The sequence below is a fragment of the Panthera uncia genome (assembly GCF_023721935.1).
Source record: "Panthera uncia isolate 11264 chromosome B3 unlocalized genomic scaffold, Puncia_PCG_1.0 HiC_scaffold_1, whole genome shotgun sequence".
In the NCBI taxonomy this organism is placed as follows: Eukaryota; Metazoa; Chordata; class Mammalia; order Carnivora; family Felidae; genus Panthera; species Panthera uncia.
The window spans coordinates 4,913,498-4,935,132 of record NW_026057582.1 but is presented as its reverse complement, the minus strand read 5'-3'; the positions used below and the strand labels follow the sequence as shown (position 1 = coordinate 4,935,132).

General features: G+C 49.2%; 1 protein-coding gene across 1 annotated transcript in view; it reads left to right on the top strand.

Moving 5' to 3' along the window:
- The window catches only part of EML1 (EMAP like 1), a 78,535-nt gene that overhangs the window by 37,345 nt on the left and 19,555 nt on the right, over window positions 1-21,635 (top strand). The window contains exons 4-14 of the mRNA XM_049612175.1: window positions 3,186-3,214; window positions 6,588-6,717; window positions 9,376-9,525; window positions 10,758-10,827; window positions 12,598-12,708; window positions 13,542-13,637; window positions 15,239-15,373; window positions 16,059-16,158; window positions 17,084-17,238; window positions 18,722-18,847; window positions 19,087-19,218. Of these exons, the coding sequence (XP_049468132.1) occupies window positions 3,186-3,214; window positions 6,588-6,717; window positions 9,376-9,525; window positions 10,758-10,827; window positions 12,598-12,708; window positions 13,542-13,637; window positions 15,239-15,373; window positions 16,059-16,158; window positions 17,084-17,238; window positions 18,722-18,847; window positions 19,087-19,218 (1,234 nt within the window). The remainder of the gene's footprint in view (window positions 1-3,185; window positions 3,215-6,587; window positions 6,718-9,375; window positions 9,526-10,757; window positions 10,828-12,597; window positions 12,709-13,541; window positions 13,638-15,238; window positions 15,374-16,058; window positions 16,159-17,083; window positions 17,239-18,721; window positions 18,848-19,086; window positions 19,219-21,635) is intronic.

Sequence of the window (21,635 nt, the reverse complement as noted above, 5' to 3'; positions counted from 1 at the left end):
TTTTAATAGATAGATCTTTTTTGTTTTAAGTTTTTATTTATTTTTGAGACAGAGAGAGACAGAATATGAGCAGGGGAGGGGCAGAGAGAGGGGGAGACACAGAATCCGAAGCAGGCTCCAGGCTCTGAGCTGTCAGCACAGAGCCTGACGTGGGGCTCGAACTCACAGACTGCAAGGTCACGACCTGAGCTGAAGGCGGACGCTTAACCGACGGAGCCACCCACGCGCCCCTAATAGATAGATCTTTGATTCTTCCTGTAATGTCACAAGCCCGGCCTCAGGAGTCCACGGGCCTCCCTGTGTCTGGAATTCGAACTGCCCTACGGATCGCTCTTTCTAAGAGGAACATAGTTCATAGTTGTTCTTCTCAATCTCCAGGGAAGGTTCTGGATTGCTTGTTCCTGCGTCTGGGGCTTTTGTGTCTTTCCACTTCTGTGATTAAAGTCATGACGGAAAGATGGCTCTCGTGTCTTCTGATTCCCTACCCGGCTTCCCCGTCATTATGTTCCTGTAGCCGGTAGGCTTGTGCTGCCGTCTTCTGCTTCGGCCCTTCCTCCCGTGTCCTCACCCTGCCTGTGACTCTCATCATATGTGAAAGTCGGAGTTAAGACCTATGTTTCCGCTTAGATGATCACAGGACTGTCACTCCCGCTCTGACAGCGAGAACAAGCCGGTGATCGACAGAAGCATGGCTATTTTAAACCCACCGTGGAGCTGAGGTCACAAAGTAATGCGATGAACTAAAATCCACACGGCGATGAGCCTGTCTTAGGAGAGACGGGTCCACGGCTGCTTTTATCCTGGGCTGAGCTGCAGAGGAGAGGGGCCGTCGGGGATCACGTCAGAAGAAAGCAGCCGAAAGCTCACGGAATAATTCAGCCGGGTGTGGACTGTCGTGGTCGTTTGGAATTTTTGCAAGCCCCATGCACAGGGGGCGCTTCACACACACACATGTGCGTGCACACACACACGTACGCACGCATGCACACCTTTCTGCAGGCCTTCAGTGAGCTCGTGACAGATCAGGAGCAGGTCCGGAGTGCAGGAAGGAAGACATCCCCTCTGAAACACAGGCACATCAGCTGCTGTCGTATGAGGGCAGAGCAGGGGAACCAAGAGAAATCATCTACACTGTGGACCAGGTGCCTGCAAGAACGGTCACCCCCGAAGGAGGGACAGGAGAGCTGACAGAGAGCCCCAGAGACACAGCCCATGGTCAAGTCTGAGGACCCACTGGGAGAGCCCGGGGAACCCTACACCACCCACCCCCTGCCCCTGGCCTTGCCGTCACAGCAGCAAGCAGAGCAGAGACCCCTGCCCTGACTGTGTTTACCCGCCGCTGGGTGAGGAACAGCATGAGAGGGCTGCTGGGAGCCGTGCAGAGAACTGTCACTGGCTGGGGCACAGGGTGTGTCGGGAGGACCCCAGGACGTTGCAGAGCGTCAGAGGCCTCCCTGGGAAGAGGCTTGGAGCACAGACAACACGGGGGCCATGGGACGGTGTCCAGGAGGAGGGGAAGCCAGGCCAGTCACCTGTCACAGGAGCTCCGGGCACGTGGGAGGGACACCAGCGATGGGGCAGCTAGACTCGTGGACCAGGGGACAGCAGAGGGAGATGCAGACAAAGAAATAAAGTTGTCAGGAGAGATGGCACTAGGGCCTCGAGGCCAGTGTGGCACTTCGAGTTTTGTGTCATGCTTTCAGAGTAGGTTTTTTTTTAATATCTTTTATTTAAAAAATTTTTCTTTTAAGTTTATTGAGAGAGAGAGAGAGAGAGAATATGCATGGGAGGGGCAGAGAGGGAGAGAGAGAATCCCAGGCAGGCTCCACACTGTCCGTGCAGAGCCCGACATAGGGCTCGAACTCACGAACTGTGAGATCGTGACCTGAGCTGAAATCAAGAGTCAGACGCTTAACCCAACTGAGCCCCCCAGGCACCCCTCTCAGAGTAGTTTTCAATGACCAAAGGCGAGAGTCCCGAAAACTAAGCCCGCAACAGCCCCAACTACGTAAAGCACGCTCGAACAGACTGCCGAGCACTTCCAAAGCATCAGTCAGGAGTTTACCCCCGGTACTGCATCAAATTATCCGGAAGTCCAACATATTGATAATGTTATTTATTATATGCTGGGGTTAAGGCTGATTCTTACTGGTGGTGTTTCTGAATGTATTTGAAGAAAAAACTGGAGGAGAATTGTAACATCGGGACTAAATCTGCTCAGGTACTTTTTGAAAAATACGCGCACACACCAACCTGTGTGCCTCTGTGGCTCTCTCGGGGGCAGGTTTCGTTTACTTGGTCAGTCTTGTTCCATGTCTTAAAGCAGGAGGCAATCCAGGAAGCAGGGTGGATGGGGCAGATGGTGTAGACACCGGAGTCTCGCAGACCTGGGTTTGAACGGGAGACACTTCCTGCCCTGCCTGAGGGTCCCTTCCCTTCCTTGTCTGGCTGCCTGAGGGTCCCTTCCCTTGTCTGGCAGGCAGGTGGTGACCTCTTCCGGCAGGTGCTTGTCCTGGGAAGTGGTCACATGCTCTGCTGCCCTGGGGGCTGCTCATGCCAGCTCATCCCGGGGAAGCCTGCCCCTGGGGATGTCCCTAGTCCGTCGGCGGCGTGACCTTGAATGCTCTGGGGATTTGGTTTCCCGGGTGCAGTCGTGGGGTGGTCCCAGCCCGGCAGAAATCCGCGGTGGGGCCCCCACAACACTGATGAGATGGCCGCGGCCCCGATATTCCTTATGTTTTCCCTCTTTTCCTTCTCACAGTAGCCACCCTGCCAGGAGCTGGGTGTGTCGGCAAGTCCTACGTCAGGAACTTTCTGGTTTTAAATAAGTGCTTTCAATCATCCGTGAGAAGAGCAAACCTTTGCGTGTGTAGACGTGGCCGTTCGCATCCCGACCAAGCACGTTTTCCTGCCGCAGACACTTAACCTGCTCTCATAAACAGCTCAGTTGTGGCGGCAAAGCTGGGGTCACAATCTCTTGCACCTGGTTTTAGACGTTCTCACGTACATTTGTCCCGCTCTGCAGTTGCGTGGTTTTGTTTCTCTCGTTAGCGAGAATCACCGGCACAGCATCAGCGTGACCGGCCTGTGCTGCCACCGGTGAGCTGGGGGGTCTTTCATGAATGAGGTTAAGCACCTGCCACACCAGCCTCCCTCTAAACCCTGTTTCTGTTTTGTCTCCGCAGCAAACCCAAGGAGCCCGTCTTCAGCGGAGGTAAGTCCCGTTCAACTTTTGTGCGCGTGCCCCTCGGTCCCCTCAGGACTTGGGGGACGCACGCGGAGCGGTTCCGGGGGCCAGTTGTCACATGCGGAGTCTGCGTGGCGGGGCTGACAGGCTGAGTGCCAGGAAGCCCGTGCCCACGGGTCGGGGCTCAGATCCCAGGCACGGCCCGCAACTTGGTCGCAAAGACTAGACCCTTTCCCTTACGCCCTTGAAGACCGATTCAAGATGCGTCAACAAGGAGGAAGAGTGAGACGCCACCACACGTGTGAAAGCCGAACTTCTAGGTTGAAGATCGTGTGTGGCCTTTCTTGTTCCTCCCTCTCCCCTGGGGCTCCCGAGGCAACACCTCTGATAGGAAAGCTCTCTGATGCGTTAAGTGGTCACTTTGTCCAAAAGGAGCTTTTTTTTTTTTTTTTTACTCTCTCTTTCTGCCTTCAGTCTCCTAAACTGCAAACTAATAGTTCATGATGTACCTTTCCATATACCTTTTCTTTTTTCTTTTTGTTAACCCATTTTATAATAAGGTAGATGCTATTGTTAGGATATTAACCTTCTTCAAAAGCGCATCGAAAATGCAAAATCGTTGACGGGTATGTCACCCGTTAAACAAACCCGTCTCATTTTAACTTTGGGTTTTCCCCCCTTCGATTCAGAACCGGAACTGATGTAAAAGTCAGCCCTCCGTAGGTAGCGGCATGTGCTTTATTTAGGATTCGTTTCCTGTTCGGGAAGCATGAAATCACGTGCTGAAAACCATAATCGCCCTATGCCTGTGGAGCCGGGTCCTGAGCCCCCCACGGGCTCCTCTGCAGGGGCGGGGGGCCCCCCCCCCCCCCAAGAGCTAGCTGCCCCAGGTCCCTCCTGCAGTTCTCGCTATCTCTTCATCTAGCGCTTCTGTCCCTGTCTCCGAAATCACAAGGGAAACGCCGGGTGATACACTGCAAAGGTAGGCGGCATTTCTGAAATCTCACAGCTCTCTCAACAAAGCTGCTACCCAGGCTGCCGAACCCTTTTCCGTACGGCCAAGCAGATACTCTCCTCGTACGAAAACGTGTCCATCACACAAGCCACTGCACCTGAAGTTAAACAGCAGTCCTGCGCCTTTACTTGGATGGGTTTTGATAAGTAGCTGTACATTCGATCTGGCTTGGTTACCAGCTGGTTTTGCAGGAACTCTGAAGGATTCGTAGAAACCCTAAGAGAGCTATAGGGCGGCCCTGGATGTCCCGCTGTTTGGCCTGGCGTCCTGTGCCGCTGCGGCCGGCCTCTCGCTCCGCACCTTCCGGTGGGCAGCTGCGTGCTGTGGTCCTAACCTGCCTGGAAAATTCCATTGCCTTCCCTGGCTGTGTTTCGATCTTAGGCATAGAATGCCCAAATTTCCAGGGCAAAGCAATGCCAAGGCAAAATTCAGGGCTTTTTGGGGGGCCTCGTTCAGTGGTTTAGCATTGTGCGATAAGTAAGCCTCGGTCCCGAGGATTTAACCAGCACGCGGCTACGGTGCGCTCAGTGTTTCACACACACTGATTATTACAGCCACGGAGGGCTCTGCCGTGCTGTGGAGATGGCATCATAGCCTGTTACCCATCCACGTTCTGTGCCTCCTCGCGTACAAAGACAGTTGAGGGAACCGCTTGTCCTCAGCTCTGTGCTTTGCTGGCATCTGCTTTCTTCTCCCTTCTGTCCTCTGCCGGGCGCTCCTAGGTCCTGCCGGTGTGGCGGCCACACCGTCCGATGAGCCCAGATTAGGGGGAGGGACTAAAGAAGAGAAGAGGTTTGGGGCGAGGGGAAGAGCAGGGGCCCGGAGCTGGGTAGATGTGTAGGGCGGTGGAGACACTTCCGGCCAGACAGGAGGGTCCAGGTGGGGCACTCAAGGCCGGTGCGGCCACTTAGGGGAGAGCAGGCAGGATGCTAGACGTTTGGATCCAGCAGGTAAGAGGGCGGGCAGAGGACATTGCGTGGAGGAAGGACTTGGTGGAATCCACTTGGGGCCTCGACGGGTTTGGCTGCAGAATATAAAATGCCCGGGGCGGGGCACTGACAAGACAGCCTCGGGTACCGGGACCTCTGCTCGGCTGGTCCCAGCGGATCTGGGGAGGACGGACCCTGTGGCGGCATCCTCATGGAGCGCCCACGGAACAGAGCGCCTGGCACGCCGTCCGCAGGCTGAGCGTGTATTGCCCCTTACTTAAAAGTCAGACTTAATATGTGGCGTGAAGAATGCATCACACGCATGTGAGGCCTGACATGCACGTGTGCACTAACATAAAACTGGGACGGCCTCTTAGTGTGCGGTGGGGGGGCTCGCATGCGGCATTTGAGGGTCCTTAGGAGCAAGATTTACAAAAGTAACTTGTAAATGTGGTGCTCACGGCACCATAGTTATTTCGTGACTTTTCCTCACCGATGTCCCCTCCGCCGATGTTTCTTCTCTCGAGTTAATGTGCCGCTATGGCTGGAGCGACCCAGTTTAAATGCCGTGGAGGCCTGGTCCTGGGATCTGCAGTGAGTTCTAACCGAATTTGTCAGGAACTCACAGGACATTTTCCTTGGTCTTACTATATCCTGAAAGCGAGCAGAAACCCCCAACTCGTTTCTTTTTTAAAACTGCACGTGTCCCAGGTTGATGTATTACTGGGTTTTACTTTTGCCCCTGTAATGACTTCTTGAGACGTCAGAAGTTATTTTATTATAAAAATGCTTGTTCTAGAAGCTTCTGTTTCTCAGTATCTCCCCCTAATGGGTCTTTAGTCCTTCCGTTTTCTTTCAAGCTTATCTTTGAGCATTTTCCTTCTTGTGTGTACCCCAGCATGCACTCTTGCTGATTTTGTGTTGTTTGCACTCGAAAAATGTGTCCAGCGGATAAGATACATAAAGGTATATTTTTACATTGCGATATAACAAAACGATCTAAGTGTCGAAAGATGCCTTATGAATTTCGCTACTGGAATTGTATATACATGGAAATCACTGACAACTCTAAGTGGATTTTTTGCATTGGTTGTGATTTTGCGAGGTGGCATCCCCCCCCCCCACCCGATGGCAAAGACAAGTGTAAGCACTGAGTCTCTCGTGGAAAAACAATGGAATCTAGCTCTTCCCTCTCTTTTACAATTTCTCACGTATTTCACGTACTTGAGGAAGCAGCACGTCCAACGTAAACAGGGTGAAAACTTTGGTTTTAAATGGTGCGACTTCAGGTTTCCGTTATTTCCCCCCCAACCCCACCCCCAACACGTTAATTAGAAATCACGTGAAGAGTAGCTAGACCCTTTCCTGGGACATTAAAGGAGAAAGAAAATAGACATTTGTTTTCAGATCCACCGGGCACAGAGGCGTCTTACTGATGTCTTTGTTCTTGTTGTAGAAGAAGGATACGTAAAAATGTTTCTTCGCGGACGCCCTGTCACCATGTACCTGCCCAGAGATCAAGTGGACTCTTATAATTTGGAAGCAAAAGTAGAGCTGCCCACCAAGAGACTGAAACTGGAATGGGTGTATCCTTTATTCACCGATTAGGGCAAATAGTCTATCCACACTTAAATTTTTTTTTTTTTTTTTTTGATTTAACAAAATGGGCCATATGTTAGAACCCAGTACGGTGTCTTTGCAAATAGGCTCTGTGAGTGCTGCTGGCTAGGGGGACACTGACCTATCATTCCTGAATGAAAGATGGTGGTTCTTGCTCAAATACATATGCATTTATTTCCCGACAAGAAAATATTAACGTTCATAGGATTGGCTGGATGGTTGGGGTTTTGTTTGTTTGTTTGTCTGTTCGTTTTTAAAGAGCCGTGAGAAAACGCATCACTTTCTTTCTGGCTTGAATTTTAATCTTTCCAACAGAATAAAGGTAGTTAAAAACTGGGCTGGTTGCCTGGGTGGCTCAGTCACTTGAGCGTCTGACTCTTGATTTCAGCTCAGGTCACGATCTGACAGCTTGTGAGTTTCACGCTGACAGCGATGAGTCTGTTTGGGATTGATTCTCTCTCTCTCTCTCTCTCTCTCTCCCTCTCCCTCTCTCTCCCTCTCTCCCTTCCTCCCTCCCGCCCCCTTCTCACTCATGCTTTCTCTCTCCCTCTCAAAATAAATAAATAAACTTTATAAAAATAAAGGTAGTTAAACACTAAGAGAAAAGCAAGCTGAATTAAAATAATCACAAATGCTAGAGTTTAGGATTCTAATGAAATTGAAAGCTGGTTATTTGTAACAGTAGTTGCCACCTGCTTAGTGAGCTCTGCAGGGGCCCACGGAAACAGCATGGAAACTCAAGAAGATACTGAACTTACAAACTTACGAAAATGAGAATGTCAGAAATCGAACTAAACCGTGCTGGCAGGAGGTTTTTGAACCCGAAGAGTGATACACTGGAAGGAAGGACAGGCATTCCCCCCCGAAACCAGGTGGGGGCCTGGCCAGCCCTGGGAACCTAACAGCAAGGTCAACACTAATCGAAGGAGTAACATCAGACTGGGAATAATACCCCAGTCCTGAAGGAAGGGAGTAGATACAGGCGTAAAGAAAATCCACATGTGGCGTAGATAGAAGGCTACTTTAAGAAAAAGAAACAGCCTCCCCCACCCAAATGTAAATCTCAGAAATGAGTCAGCCCTATGACTGACATTCTTGAGATCAAGCTGCTGGAGCCTTCATACTATGAGATTTAGAAAAGTGAATGAGCTTCCAGAGAGAAAAACCTGAAAGACAAAGAAATCGAGCCTATGAAAAGGGGTGAATGAAGCGTTGGGTTTTTTTTTTTAACTTTTACTTTAGTTTTCCTTATTTATTTTATTTTATTTATTTTACTTTAAAGGAATTCTGCAGAGGCCACCTTTCCAGTCCATGCAGATTTTAAGACGAACAAAAATCCTCTCTTCGCCCTCAAACAAATTTCTATTGAGTACCTGTTTAATGCCAAGCCCCAAATATGAATTCTGAGAAGTTGTTTTTTTTATTTTTTTTTTAATTTTTAAAAATTTTTTTTTAGGTTTACTACTTAGAGAACACGAGAGGGGTAGGGGCAGAGAGAGAGGGAGAGAGGGCATCCCAAGTGGGGCTAGAACTCACAAACCGTGAGATCGTGACCTGAGCTGAAATCAAGAGTCAGACAGACACTCAACCGAGTCAGCCACCCAGGCGCCCCTAAGAAGTTGGTTCAAACTGGTGCTGTTGTGATCAGTTGGAAGAATTACTATTTGAAAGGATGGTTTCATATTCTTTGGGAACTTTCTAGAATTCTCATCTGTACCTAAGTTTCTCTCCCAAAATATCTTCTTTATATTTTCAGATTCAGATGTCCTAAGCATTCACTAGAACATCTGTTTTGGTACAGATAATTGAAGTGATACTTCTTTAGGTCCATAATGGTTTAAATTTTAGGGTAAATCACGGCTGGAAAACATTGTTCGAAGCACATTTTTTTCGGCCTACTCTCTGTTCATATTTTAAAAGATGTGAAACAGTGGAATTTACTTCAAATAAATAAATGGTACTTTTGTTAGATTATTTTTTCACATTCAAATTCAAGTGAAGTTTTGCTCTCAAAATAGTTTTCAAGGTTTGGAAGTATACATTCCAAAATCCTAACGGAGGTAATTATCCCCAAGAAGCTGGGGATGTTGGGGCAAGGAGGAGCTACATTTTTCACCTTTTACGTAGGTATGTGGGAGTGTCGTTTGCACCTTTTACAAGTACTTTCATAACATAAAAAAACTTTTTAAGTAAAAGATTTAGCTCCTAGATTACAATAAAAATAAAATTCACTCAGTAAGGTATATACAAATCAATTACCAGTATCTTAAAATTTATTTATTTATTTTTAAGGCTTATTCATTTTTCAGAGGCAGAGGGAGAGTGTGAGTGGGAGAGGGGCAGAGAGAGAGGGAGACACAGAGCCCGAAGCAGGCTCCAGGCTCCGAGCTGTCAGCACAGAGCCCGACGCGGGGTTCGAACTCACGGACCGTGAGATCATGACCTGAGCCGAAGTCCGACGCTTCACCGACTGAACCACCCAGGCGCCCCACAGTTTAAAGTTACTTACATGAGAGAAATTGATGGTATTAGTCTTAGGGAATTTTATTGCCCATTCCTGTTGAATAAAGCTGATGTCTTGTCGGGTCTTAAACCAAATCGGGTTTATCTTGACGTACACAAAGCTATGGGTACCGGGGTCGAGACTGTCGTAACAACCTGTACTTGCTTCCAACGGGGGAGACGGTGTACTTCATCGCCTCCGTGGTGGTGCTGTACAACGTCGAGGAACAGCTCCAGAGGCACTACGCCGGCCACAACGACGATGTGAAGTGGTGAGTCCTCACCCCTGTAGAAATAGTGTCAGCGGAAAGACGTCGGGGCTGGGATGTAACTAAAGAGAGGAGAAGAGCTCTGAGGAAATAAGATCTTTTGGAAAAGCTCTTTCTGTTCCACGTTGTCTGTACCCGGTGGCCTGCTAGCTACCCGTCTCTCGAAGACACTACAGACTAGTTTTTTTGTCCTTATAACACATCCGCGTACCCAACCGTGTCACCCAAGCAAATAGTTCTCATAGACCCCTGTTTGGTGTCCTTCTTAACACAGATGCTAGTAGATTCTAATGTGCGACTTTATATAAAAAAAATTTTTTTTAATGTTTATTTTGGGGAGAGAGAGAGAAAAAAACAGAGCACAAGCAGGGGAGGGGCAGAGAGAGAGGGAGACCCAGAATCTGAAACAGGCTCCAGGCTCCGAGCTGTCAGCACAGAGCCCGATGCAGGGCTCGAACTCACAAATGGTGAGATCATGACCTGAGCCGGAGTCGGACGCTCAACTGACTGAGCCACCCAGGCATCTTATTTAATAAAAGTAAAAATATCCATGTTTATTTCTGGCCTTGCTGTAATTCATTCATTTTAATTCATTCATAATCCACTTATAGCTTTTGGAAGGATAGGGAGTAAAGCAGGTGGGTTTACCTATTTCTATTTGTCCTAGATCCCTGATCAATTGTAAAACTCCTGTTGGTAAAAGATGATATTTTGGGGGCGCCTGGGTGGCTCGGTCGGTTGAGCATCTGACTTCAGCTCAGGTCACGACCTCACAGTCCGTGGGTTCAAGCCCCGCATCAGGCTCTGTGCTGACAGCTCAGCGCCTGGAATCTGCTTCCGATCTGTGTCTCCCTCTCTTCTGCCCCTTCCCCTGATCACGCTCTCTCTCTCTCTCTCTCTCTCTCTGTCGCTCAAAAAAATAAACGTTAAAAAAAAACTTTTTTAAAGGTATTTTTGCTGTTTAACATACTTAATCAAGGTTGTTGTAGAGTTGGTATTTTCCAAGCAAAGGCTGCTTTTTCCTTGCGTTTGGAAATTCTCGAGACAGAAGGGCTGGATGAAATAGGCACTAACTGCCCAAGGTCATTGGGGTGCGCAGAGACTCTCTGGTGACTCTGTAAGAGGTCAGGTACCATATAGTTCCTACATTTAAAGTTTTGACTAGACTCTGTGGCCAAGAGAAAAGTAAAGCGTACTTTTAAAGCGTGGATGTTTTATAAATACCCTCTTTTTAGCCTAGCAGTTCACCCTGACAGGATCACGATAGCCACGGGACAAGTCGCTGGTACATCTAAGGATGGAAAAGTGAGTTGCATTATCTTTCGTATTTTTATAACAAACCGTTAACTCCGTAGAATCTGGAAACCTTGCACTGATGATTAAGCCTGCCTAGCTATAAAGTAGCTGAATGCTTCTTAACCCTTCATTAGAATTTTTTTGTCGCGGATTTTCTTACAGTGACCTTAAAAACCCCTCGAACTCACCTTAATTTCGGCCAGTTTTTAAACAGCCTTGGTCTTGCCTAAGAATTCAGCGATTCTTAAGATATTTCTTTACACACGTGATGAACATGAACGTAGTAAGTACACATTTAATAAGTAAAAGTCATAATGAATAGCATTCGGATATGGGGCATTTTGCCTCTTCAGCAGACTTCAGGCACCCTCTGCCTAAGTGCCCCAAATTCCTGACGTCACCCCGGAGCGCGAGTCTGCACATGACCCTCAAAGGCTGCCAGAGAGTTTGGGCACAAGTTTTATAAGCACCTCAGCAAGACTTCGGCTGGAATTTTAAGGAATCAGAAGGGAACTAGTGGGCTCTAACAAATAGAGCACAGTGCGAAACTGGCTTCCACTTCCTTCTAGGCCGCAGTCTGTGGTCGCTGCCATGTCTTAACCAACACCCCCTGTAGCTTTTTTGATCTCTACTTGCACAGTGTATGAAAGGAACCTAATGACACGGAGTATTTCCATTTTTACCAGCGTGTTTTCTTCCAGAAAGCACGGATGCTGGCCACCAATTTTCAGAAAATACTCTAACGACGTCGTAACTTTTCAGAAAATATTTTAATAACGTCGTATTTTAAATATTAACTTTATGCTATTTCCCATGAAAATTCTGCGCTTAAAAAGAAGTCACAGGAACAGTGGAAATCAGTTTACGATTACATAAATGCACATAAATGGCACAGGGCCTTCGTCCTTTTTTAAAATGTTAAACGGCTTTTTAAAGTCTTCTACATGAGTAGCAAAGGATTTGCTCTTCCCTCTAGTGGATTCATAGTGTATTTCAGTCTCTGGCCTTGACATTGAATCCGAACTTTAGAGCCGGGGAAAACGTGATAGTCATCTGAGCCCGCCCTTCAGTGCACGTGCCGGGCGATGCCGACAGTCCAGGTGAACTGTCTGCAGACGCCCAGCTCCTCAGACCAAGTCAAGGCTAGAGCCTGGCCTACTGCCTCAGCCCACTCTGTCCACTAACTAGGTATAATGCCAGTCCTTTTCCCGATTAATCTGTTCAGGGCTCTAAGGAGAAAAATTAGTATCGTTCACGTTGGAGCACAATCGAGAGCGTTTGCAACTAATCGTGACAATTCTAAATGTCATCCGTGCGTGATCGTGATCGATCGCCTGTTTTGCTCCCGTGAGGCCCGAGAATGTTAAACTGTCAACACTATTGGGTGGTGACCGTCTTGCTGAATTTAGACTAATTTATACCTTAGTGATAATACAGACTTAAAGGAATATGAGGTTCCAGGTTCCTCGTCATTTTTCATTTCTAAAACTCAGATGCATCTAGACGTACCAGTCGGAATATCAGCTCCTGTGGTACAGTTATGAAGACTTGGCTATTCCAAATTTAAAACCTGGTGGACCTCCCCTAAAGTCACGTTGGCCACAGGGGCCCTGATCTCCTGAAGCCATTTGGGAATGTTGCATTTATGTTAAAAGGCAGAGCCTTCAAATGCAGAAAAAGACTTTTCGTTTGGACAGAATTGAAGTAATCCTGCAGCTTCGAGGTAAAGATAAATCTATGACCATCACAATGGGCGACTCTGTATTTCCTTCCCAACAGCAATTGCCCCCACACGTGCGCATCTGGGATTCTGTGACACTGAACACACTGCATGTCATTGGAGTTGGGTTTTTTGACCGAGCCGTTACCTGTATCGCGTTCTCAAAATCTGTAAGTATGGGCCCTGCGGGTACTGGTGTCCTCGTCCCCAGGGAGGAGAGAATCAGCTCAAGGTTGAAGAGGGAGGAGGTTAACACGCTCCGTAGCCGCCTGGGTGCGTGCACAGATTTGCATGATGAAACTGTCCCGTGTCCCAGGTCCCCTCATTCAGAGGTCACACACGCCCCCTCGGGTCGCACACGTGATGGGCAGAGGCCCTGCAACACCGGCTGCGTGTTCCTTGGGGCAGTTTTGCCGGCTCTGGCCTTGAATTTCACCTGCCCCTTGGTAGGCGGCCCCAGTGTGCCTCCGTCATTCCCACACGGGCTGCCTGTCCCTAAGCAGGAGTTGGAGGGAACTCATGGTCTCCCAGGCCCCTCAGGATGTGCCCATGCGACAGATCCACCCTATAAGCCGCCGTTTCAGAAACTTAACATTCACACACACGTGCACGTGCTCACATCAGAGCACCGCAAGCCCCAGCCCCGGAGGCTTTGCTCCCGCACAGCCTCCCGGCCTATGTTTGTCACACACGTGTGCTGCACGTGCCGTGGGCACCGGCTCCTCCAGGAGGGGGTCCTGCAGCCCCTTCACAGGCTGGTCTTAATAGAACTGATGAGGCAGGGCCACCCCCGACCCCTCTCTGCTGCTCCTGTCCCTCCATCACCCCACATCCACCTGCCCTCCCCTGGGGACCAGGGAAGCAGGTCCCCAAAGTGGTGCCTATGTATTCTTTGGCCAAAATGGACTCCTTATTAAAAATAAAATTAATGTTGATCTTTAATGACTTTTAACCTATTTTATTCTCAAATGTAGTCTTCCTATGAATGCCTTTTCTCTTCCAGAATGGAGGAAGCAATCTCTGCGCCGTGGATGACTCCAACGAGCACGTACTGTCCGTGTGGGACTGGCAGAAAGGCGAACGGCTGGCTGACGCAAAGGTCTCTCTCCAAGTCTCGTGCTGGGCTGTGTTATAATTTCCCATTTTGGAGCCCTCTCCTTCCAGCCGCCTCCCGGGTCCCTTTCCTGCTTCTGAGTGGGCCAGTGGGCTCCCCATTCCCGACGCGGTCCCCAGGCGTGACGCGTGACCTGAGATTCCCTGACCCCCCGCCCACCTCCCCTCCCAGGGTGCCGTTCCCGAGCCCTGGTGGGGTTTCTTCCTCTCGTCATGGTATCTGTGAGGTTGTTTTCTTCCTCATTTGACAGCCCCTACCCTTTTCATCCACTCCATCGTTTGCTGTTCTCTGCTGCTTCGTTTCATTCAGCAAACGTGCCCTTTCTTATTGTCGAAGGGGGCACTGCACCTGTGATAACTGAGACGTGCCCACTGCCCAGCCGGGGAGGGGACAGGTCCGAAGCAGCTGAGGGCTGAGGGACAGGGCAGCACAGCCGGCACGGGGCTTGTCCAAAGCTGAGTAGCCTCAGGAAAGGCGAGCCAGATCCCAGGCCCTCCCAGGGCGACTCTTCCTGTGGGGTGTGCCGGGGCTTCCCTTTATGGTCCCTTTTTTGAAGCTTTCTTATGTCTTCCTCCCATTCACATCACGAACGGATCCCAGTTTTTGCAGAACTGACTTTGGATTTCTCATCCTGTCATCTGTTAACCTTAGATCACCTTCCTTCCCCAACATTAGGATTACCATCAGATCACCGTACCTTTCTCTCTTGGGTGTCCGGGATGTGGGGGTCTGTATTCTAATTCGGCACCTTTCCTAACACCTGTTTTCATGCTAGAGGCACGCCTTCTCATATTCTGGTCACGTGTTTCAGTTCTGGCTCTGTTGCTGGGTTGGAAGTAAACAGAGGCAAGTTGTTACCCAGGTTTAAGAGCATGTAACTGAGTTTCAAGCAGAAGAAACAGTCAGGGTCAGCCAACAAAGATGCACGTTCTGGAAATCAAGGTGACAGTTGACAAAGTGGCACCAAGAAAGCCAGACCCCCAACCCTAGAACCCCAGCTTGGTCACGAGACCACCAGCAGAATGCTAGGAATTAAACCGGGAAGGAATCCCGGGGCAAACAGGGCGGCCAGAGTCAGCCAGGAGCGATGGAGCTGTGTGCAATCCAGATTCCTGGGCCCCTCCCAGAGATTCCAGTCACTAGATGGGGATGAGGCCTGACATCTGCATTTTAACACACATCAGGCGATTCTGTTGTTCAGCCACGGCTGGGAATCTGAGACGGGAAGGAAGATGAGAGCAGATTCTTGTGGTTTTTGAGTCTCCACCCACCCCTAACCCAGCCCTTCAGCAAAAGTGTGCTGTGTGCCAGCTCTGTGTGAGGTCCTGTGGGGGGCCCTGCACAGACAGAGGACCTGTGGTCCCCGTCCTCAGGGCTACTGTCCAGTGGGGGAGACAGACAAGGAGAAGTTAAGGCATGCAGCAAACATACACTGAGTGTTCACGGAAGATGAGTTCAAGGGGGAGAAAAATCAAAAGGCATAGTGCTTAACCTGAATGAGTTATTTATTTGTGGTTCCCATGTTATTTATTTTCCTGAGTGTCCTAAGAGATTTGAGACATTTGATTCTCCTGTTTTGCTCAAAGTGTTCTAACGAAGCTGTATTTGCTGCGGATTTCCACCCCACGGACACGAATATAATAGTTACTTGTGGAAAATCACATCTCTACTTTTGGACCTTAGAAGGAAACTCCCTTATTAAGAAGCAAGGACTGTTCGAGGTAACGTCAAGTCACACTTGTTTTATTCTTCCCTGAGTGGTACGTGTGATCAGCTCGCTTCTAAGGGAGCTTAGAATTTGTTTTAATTGGCAAATGTGCAAGTGTCTCTGGGGGAGGTAGCAATAACGACTATTCCCGCGGATTCCTAACAGAATTGGGGAGCTCCCTGTGTCTCTGTTGGTAACGTTGGTCATGCCAAGAAGGAAAGATGGACCAACACAGGGAGAAGCTCAGGGAAGGATGCCCTGGGGGCAGGGCAACCCCCTCCCGCCACAGGGTGGTTGCAAAGAACCACCAAGAAGACGCTCAGGCCTTGTCAGTACCAGGGACAGCGCCTCCTTCCCTACGGGGCCTTTCCCTGCACGGAGTTGGGACCGCGTTATTCTGGTGCCAGGGCCCTGTTCCTAAAGCTCTAGTCATGACAACCCAGCCCGCCCCACAGCCCTCCCAGCCCCCTCCTCTGCTCCAACTGTCTGCAGCTTTATAATTACCAGAAATGTCTCTATTTTAGAGCAGGTAACCTCACAGCCTAAGTTATGTCACGGGGGATAAAAACGAAAGGCATATGGTGGAGTAGCAGAAGCTAACACTATGCGGCTTAGGAGTACTGTGATTCTGGGTGTTATTCATACAAAGAAGGGGATGTCTTGACTAAATGTGTACATATGTTTACAACATTTTGCAGAAGCAAGAAAAGCCAAAGTTTGTCCTCTGCGTGACTTTTTCTGAAAATGGCGACACCATTACTGGAGATTCAAGTGGCAACATCTTGGTGTGGGGAAAAGGTAACATGTGATTGTTCCCAGAGCACACACTTCTAGGGGGATGTTATAAGAAGTCAAACGTGACTTCTCTAAGAACTGTCTATTAATATAATCGATAGGATTACAGTAAAATCCCAAGTTTTTTAGGTACATACATATATGCGTAACTTGAAACCTTAAGACTAGAACGGATAAAAACAAGAATAGTCACTTTCTATCATTACAAAAAGGTCTTTCAGCCCAGAATAGGTTGATGGAATAGCTTTATTAGGAGATTAGGAGATCTCTTAACAGATTATAATGAAGAAGCTATCAACGACTATTTATTGAGCTGTAATATAAATAAATTTCTGGTCCATATGGCCTCTGGGAGACAGCTGTTGAGAACCAATCACATGCAGGGCAGTGTGCTAAACACGGAAAGGAAAAACACACCATCCCTGACCTTAAAGGACTTAGAGTTTGGGTTGGGGTGGAGGTGGAAAGAGACCTATGGATGTGATTTCAGACTAATGTGGCAACTTCTCTAGTATCCGTACTATTGTGGGGGCAAGTCTTCACACATCGCTCCGTTTCAGCCTTAGCACGATCCTGAGGGGTGAGCGGGAGCCCCATTACACAAAGGGGAAACCGAGGGGTCGGGTCACTGAGTCACTCGTCGAGTGACACAGAGCACATTAAACTCAAGTCCCTGTTTTCCGCCATGTGGAATCCCGCCATGCTCTCTCCGTCCTGTTCTTCCTTCTGGCATGTTCTCCTGAACTGTAAAGTAACCCAGGGCATGCTTTTCTGGTGCTTGGTGAGCTTCTAGAAATTGCATCCCCTGGAGATTCGCACTGCAGAGGTGTCCTAACCAACAGGATCGTTTTAAAACAAAAACGAGATGCGAGGGAGAGAGGCAAGTGTCTTGATAACGTACTGAGGACGGTTTTCTTGGTGTGTTTAGGTACAAATCGGATAAGCTATGCAGTTCAAGGGGCCCACGAGGGTGGCATTTTTGCACTTTGTATGTTAAGGGACGGCACACTGGTGTCGGGAGGAGGGAAAGACCGAAAGCTCATTTCTTGGAACGGAAACTATCAGAAACTTCGTAAAACTGAGGTAAGACAGCAAGCAGCAGTATCGAAATTCACTTTGAACCTAAAACTGCTCTGTTAACCAGTTTCCTTGTTCGTTTGAAATCTTTAGCTTATAGTTTTGAAAATGGCTTAGATAAAATTTTATTAAATGGGGTAACATTATAAACTTTTTTTAATGTTTATTTTTGAGAGACAGAGCATGAGCAGGGGAGGGGCAGTGAGAGAGAGGGAGACACAGAATCTGAAGCAGGTTGCAGCCTCTGTGCCCCGATGCGGGGCTCGAACTCCGGAACCGTGAGGTCATGACCTGAGCTGAAGTCAGACGCTTAACCGACTGAGCCACCCAGGAGCCCCAAATGGGGTAACATTATATTAAAGTCATGGAGGCAGTTTAAGTGTAACAACTAAAATGGAATTAGGTTTATAAAAATTTAGGTTATAATGTGTTTGACATTTAGAATGTCTTTATAATTGGACGGCCTCACTTTTCCAAGGGAATATTATCCATGTTATGATTTTTCATTAAGATCTTTCTTCGCTTTCCACTTTAATTTCTAGGTGTTCCTTTGGAGACATTGTCACTAGTATTTACTGAGTATTTACTTTGTACGTGGCTGGGGGCCGACACGTTCTCTAAAGCTCTAACTCCTTTTAGTATCTACTTTACCTCCTCATTACGTGGCCAGCAGCCCTACACACCAGTAGGAGCCCCAGACAAGAAATTTAATATGCCTTCCACACCCTCACAGAATTTTCTGTCTCAATGAGCTCCGGGAAATTATGAGCAGGCAGACATTAAGTTCGGCATCCTTCTGAAGGTTGATGGTCTTTATCCCCAGAGTAGAATGGACACATTCTAGAACTTTTCCAACTTCTTTTTTCTTTTTTAATTTTTTTAATGTTTATTTTTGAGACAGAGAGACAGGTTGTGAGCAGGGGAGGGGCAGAGAGAACGAGGGAGACACAGAATCCGAAGCAGGCTCCAGGCTCTGAGCTGTCAGCACAGAGCCCGACGCCTGGCTGGAACTCGGGAACCGCGAGATCACGACCTGAGCTGAAGTCGGACCTTTAACCGACTGAGGCACCCAGGCGCCCCAAGAATTTACCATTTTAAATTACAAATAAATTTTATGGCATGTTATTTTAGTCTTTGTTTTCCAAATTTTTACCTGCTACTGCTGTCCCAATGCCACAGCAAGAAAAGAGTGAACTAACCAGTATTATTTCTTATTTTTTAATCTTATCCAGAAAAAAAATGCTTCATTCTTTATTGTTTTTCTTTTAACAGCCTTACTCTTACTGATTCTTTTAAGGTACATGCGTGTTTGGAGTTTAAAAGTCAGATTGGGGGTTCTGATCATCCACTCAACAAACCCTGGCTGTGAACCTTTCTCTCCATGTTACGTGTATGGGGGGCGGGGGGAGCTGTCATGATACACAAACAGACATTTTGAATGGTGGCGCTAACGTTTCATGACATCTTCAATCTTTTCTCTTCAACGCAGATTCCAGAACAGTTTGGTCCAATCCGGACGGTGGCCGAGGGGAAGGGGGATGTGATCTTGATAGGCACAACCAGAAACTTTGTTCTGCAAGGCACCTTGTCAGGGGACTTTGCACCCATCACTCAGGTACGTTCCGGCCCAGCAGGCCCGCCTCATTTTACGTACTGTCAGAATATAACAAAGCGTCACGAGGAGGACGACATTCCTTTTTTTAGACCAACATGACCTTCCTCGGCACCAGCGCTTGGGTTCCCGCCGTGACTTAGGTGGGGCAGGAAGGGAAGCTGGCGTGAAGTGTGCGTTCGCCGTGGGTACCCCGCCGCCAAGGCTCCCGAGCGTTGACTGGCTGTCTCGGTCCTTTGCAGGGTCACACTGATGAGCTCTGGGGACTGGCCATCCATGCCTCAAAACCTCAATTCTTGACCTGTGGGCATGACAGGCACGCCACCCTCTGGGACGCTGTTGGCCACCGGCCCGTCTGGGACAAAATAATAGAGGTAGACTTGCACGTTACCTTCCATTTTCCTTACAACAGTTCATCTGGAACGTGTTCACTTATTATTTTTTTTTTGCGTGAAATTTTGATAGTGACGTAAAATTGTCCCAAAGTAAATGTCGCCAGGTTTACCTCCTTCGAATGGCACTGCTTTACTTGCCTCACGCGGTCTCGTCCATGTAATTCTGAAGCGTGCTGCTGAATTTTTCAACAGCAAGTTAGCCTTCCGGAGTTGGGCTTTGGGGTCTCCTGACCGCAGAGTTCCTTAACTGGCTTCCGTGCTGAGAAACCCTTGTGACGAGCCCGCGTACCGTTTACGGTGTACATTTTGAATGAGAGTGTATGCATACGACTTAATTTATCTGTACAATTTGAGTTTGATGATGATGCTTTAGTTTTTTTTTTTTTGTTTTTTTTTTTAACGTTTATTTATTCTTGAGACAGAGAGAGACAGAGCATGAACGGGGGAGGGGCAGAGAGAGAGGGAGACACAGAATGGGAAGCAGGCTCCAGGCTCTGAGCTGTCAGCACAGAGCCCGACGCGGGGCTCGAACTCACGGACCGTGAGATCATGACCTGAGCCGAAGTCGGATGCTTAACCGACTGAGCCACCCAGGCGCCCAATGCTTTAGTTTTAAGTCCGCAACTGTGTGATCTTTGCCAAAGGAACTCAGATTACATACCAGAGTGCCGAAATACCTTTGCCCTACGTGGAACACAGCAGCGGCTACAGTTACTGAGCTCCAGGCGCCGTACGTGTATTATCCTTGATCCCGGCAGCAGCCGTGGGGCGTGGTGTTACTGAATTAGAAACTGAGGCTTAGAAAAGTCAACTAGCTTGCCGTGATCACTGCCTCAGCAAGCAGCAGAGCCAGCGTTTGCACCCGGCTCGGTCTGATTCCCAAACCCGGGGTCTCCCGCCGCATGGTGCCTCAGTGAGATAAAGTACGTCCCGTGTGACCTGTGCCCTCGATGACATGGCCGGTCCGGGGACAGGGGCAGCCGCTCTGCAGACCCCACTCCTCCTTGTAGCCGCCACAGAGGTCCCGGCTTTTCCTGGCGTGCCGAATCGGCACTTCCGCCCTCTTGCCCCTTAGTTTCGGAGAAGGTCACCAAGGGTCGAGAGCTGGCCGTCACCAGTGGAGCTGAGCACGGAGGTGACAGGGCCAGTGCCACTCGGAGGAAAGAGTGGGTGCGGCCCAGCCGGCAGGAGGGGCCGAAGGAAGCGTTGTCCTGTGTTGCACCTGTGCCCTGGGGGGCCTTGGGGGGACAGGTGGGGAATACCCGAGGAGGCTGCAGAGGTGACGATAACCTCCAGGCATGGCGGTGGCCGTGGGGGTCCGGGAGGGCGGCCTCCCTAGCCCCACTGGAAGCAATACCAGGTGCCTCCTCCCCCTCCCCTGACTGTTCACCCCTCAGCCTGACATAGGGGAAGGGGCTCAGAACCAGACACCTAAAAGCTCTGTGCTGAAGTCCCACCGCCTTTGCCCACTGGCCGCGTGGGTTTGGACACACCCACCTCAGGGGCTTCCTCTCCAAAACGTCCGGAGCCTGAACGAATCACACGGTAAAGCTTCACGTGGCGGGGGTGTCTCTCCATGTATCGGTGGCGGCCCCAAGCTTGGTCACGGCTCCCGCTGTGGAAGCACCATTGCCACGACAGAATCAGTCCCTTAAGAGTTTCTGGTCTCTCGTTCTCTGAGTGCATCCGGTGGTTTCTGGTGCCTCTTTCTGTCTCCACTCCCGTGGGAGCTTCTTTCTTACGCTCACTGTGCTTCACGGCCTGTCGCTGCAGTCCGTTCTAACCGAGCGATGTGTAGAAAACACAGATTCAATCGAGTCACACTTTTTTTTTTTTTTTAAGATTTTACTATTTTTCAGCGACCTCTCCACCCAACGTGGAACTCTAACTTACGACCCTGAGATCGAGGGCCGCACGCCAGGCCCCCCCGATCATGTCACTCTTTTCGTGGAGAGAAAAATAATCACGTCACTGTGTTACCGTTTTCCAGTGATCACAGCCCTTAGCGTGGTGGTGCAGCTTCCATCCTGCACTCCCATCTGCACGCTTTCCTGTCCCACCGGGAACATTCCACGTTGTAAACGCCCTGACTCTCTACCTGCTATTCCTCGAATATGCCCCCAAACTGTGTTGCTTCTCCCTCTTCGATCACGCTCTTGTCCCTTTAACACCCGATCCAAGAAAATACCGGTTGGGGTGTCCGCCTGTACCTTCGCCACCGATGATTCTCTACTGGACGACCTGGGGGATCTCTGCACCCGGAAGCCTCCACCCAGCCTCCCCATCCAACTTCGTCTAACTCTTTCTCTCCTGGGACTTGACCACTTGCTTGTCCCTCTGTCATTGACCCATTCTACCTCGTGTCAGAGTTAGTGACGAACACGTTAGTGACAAAC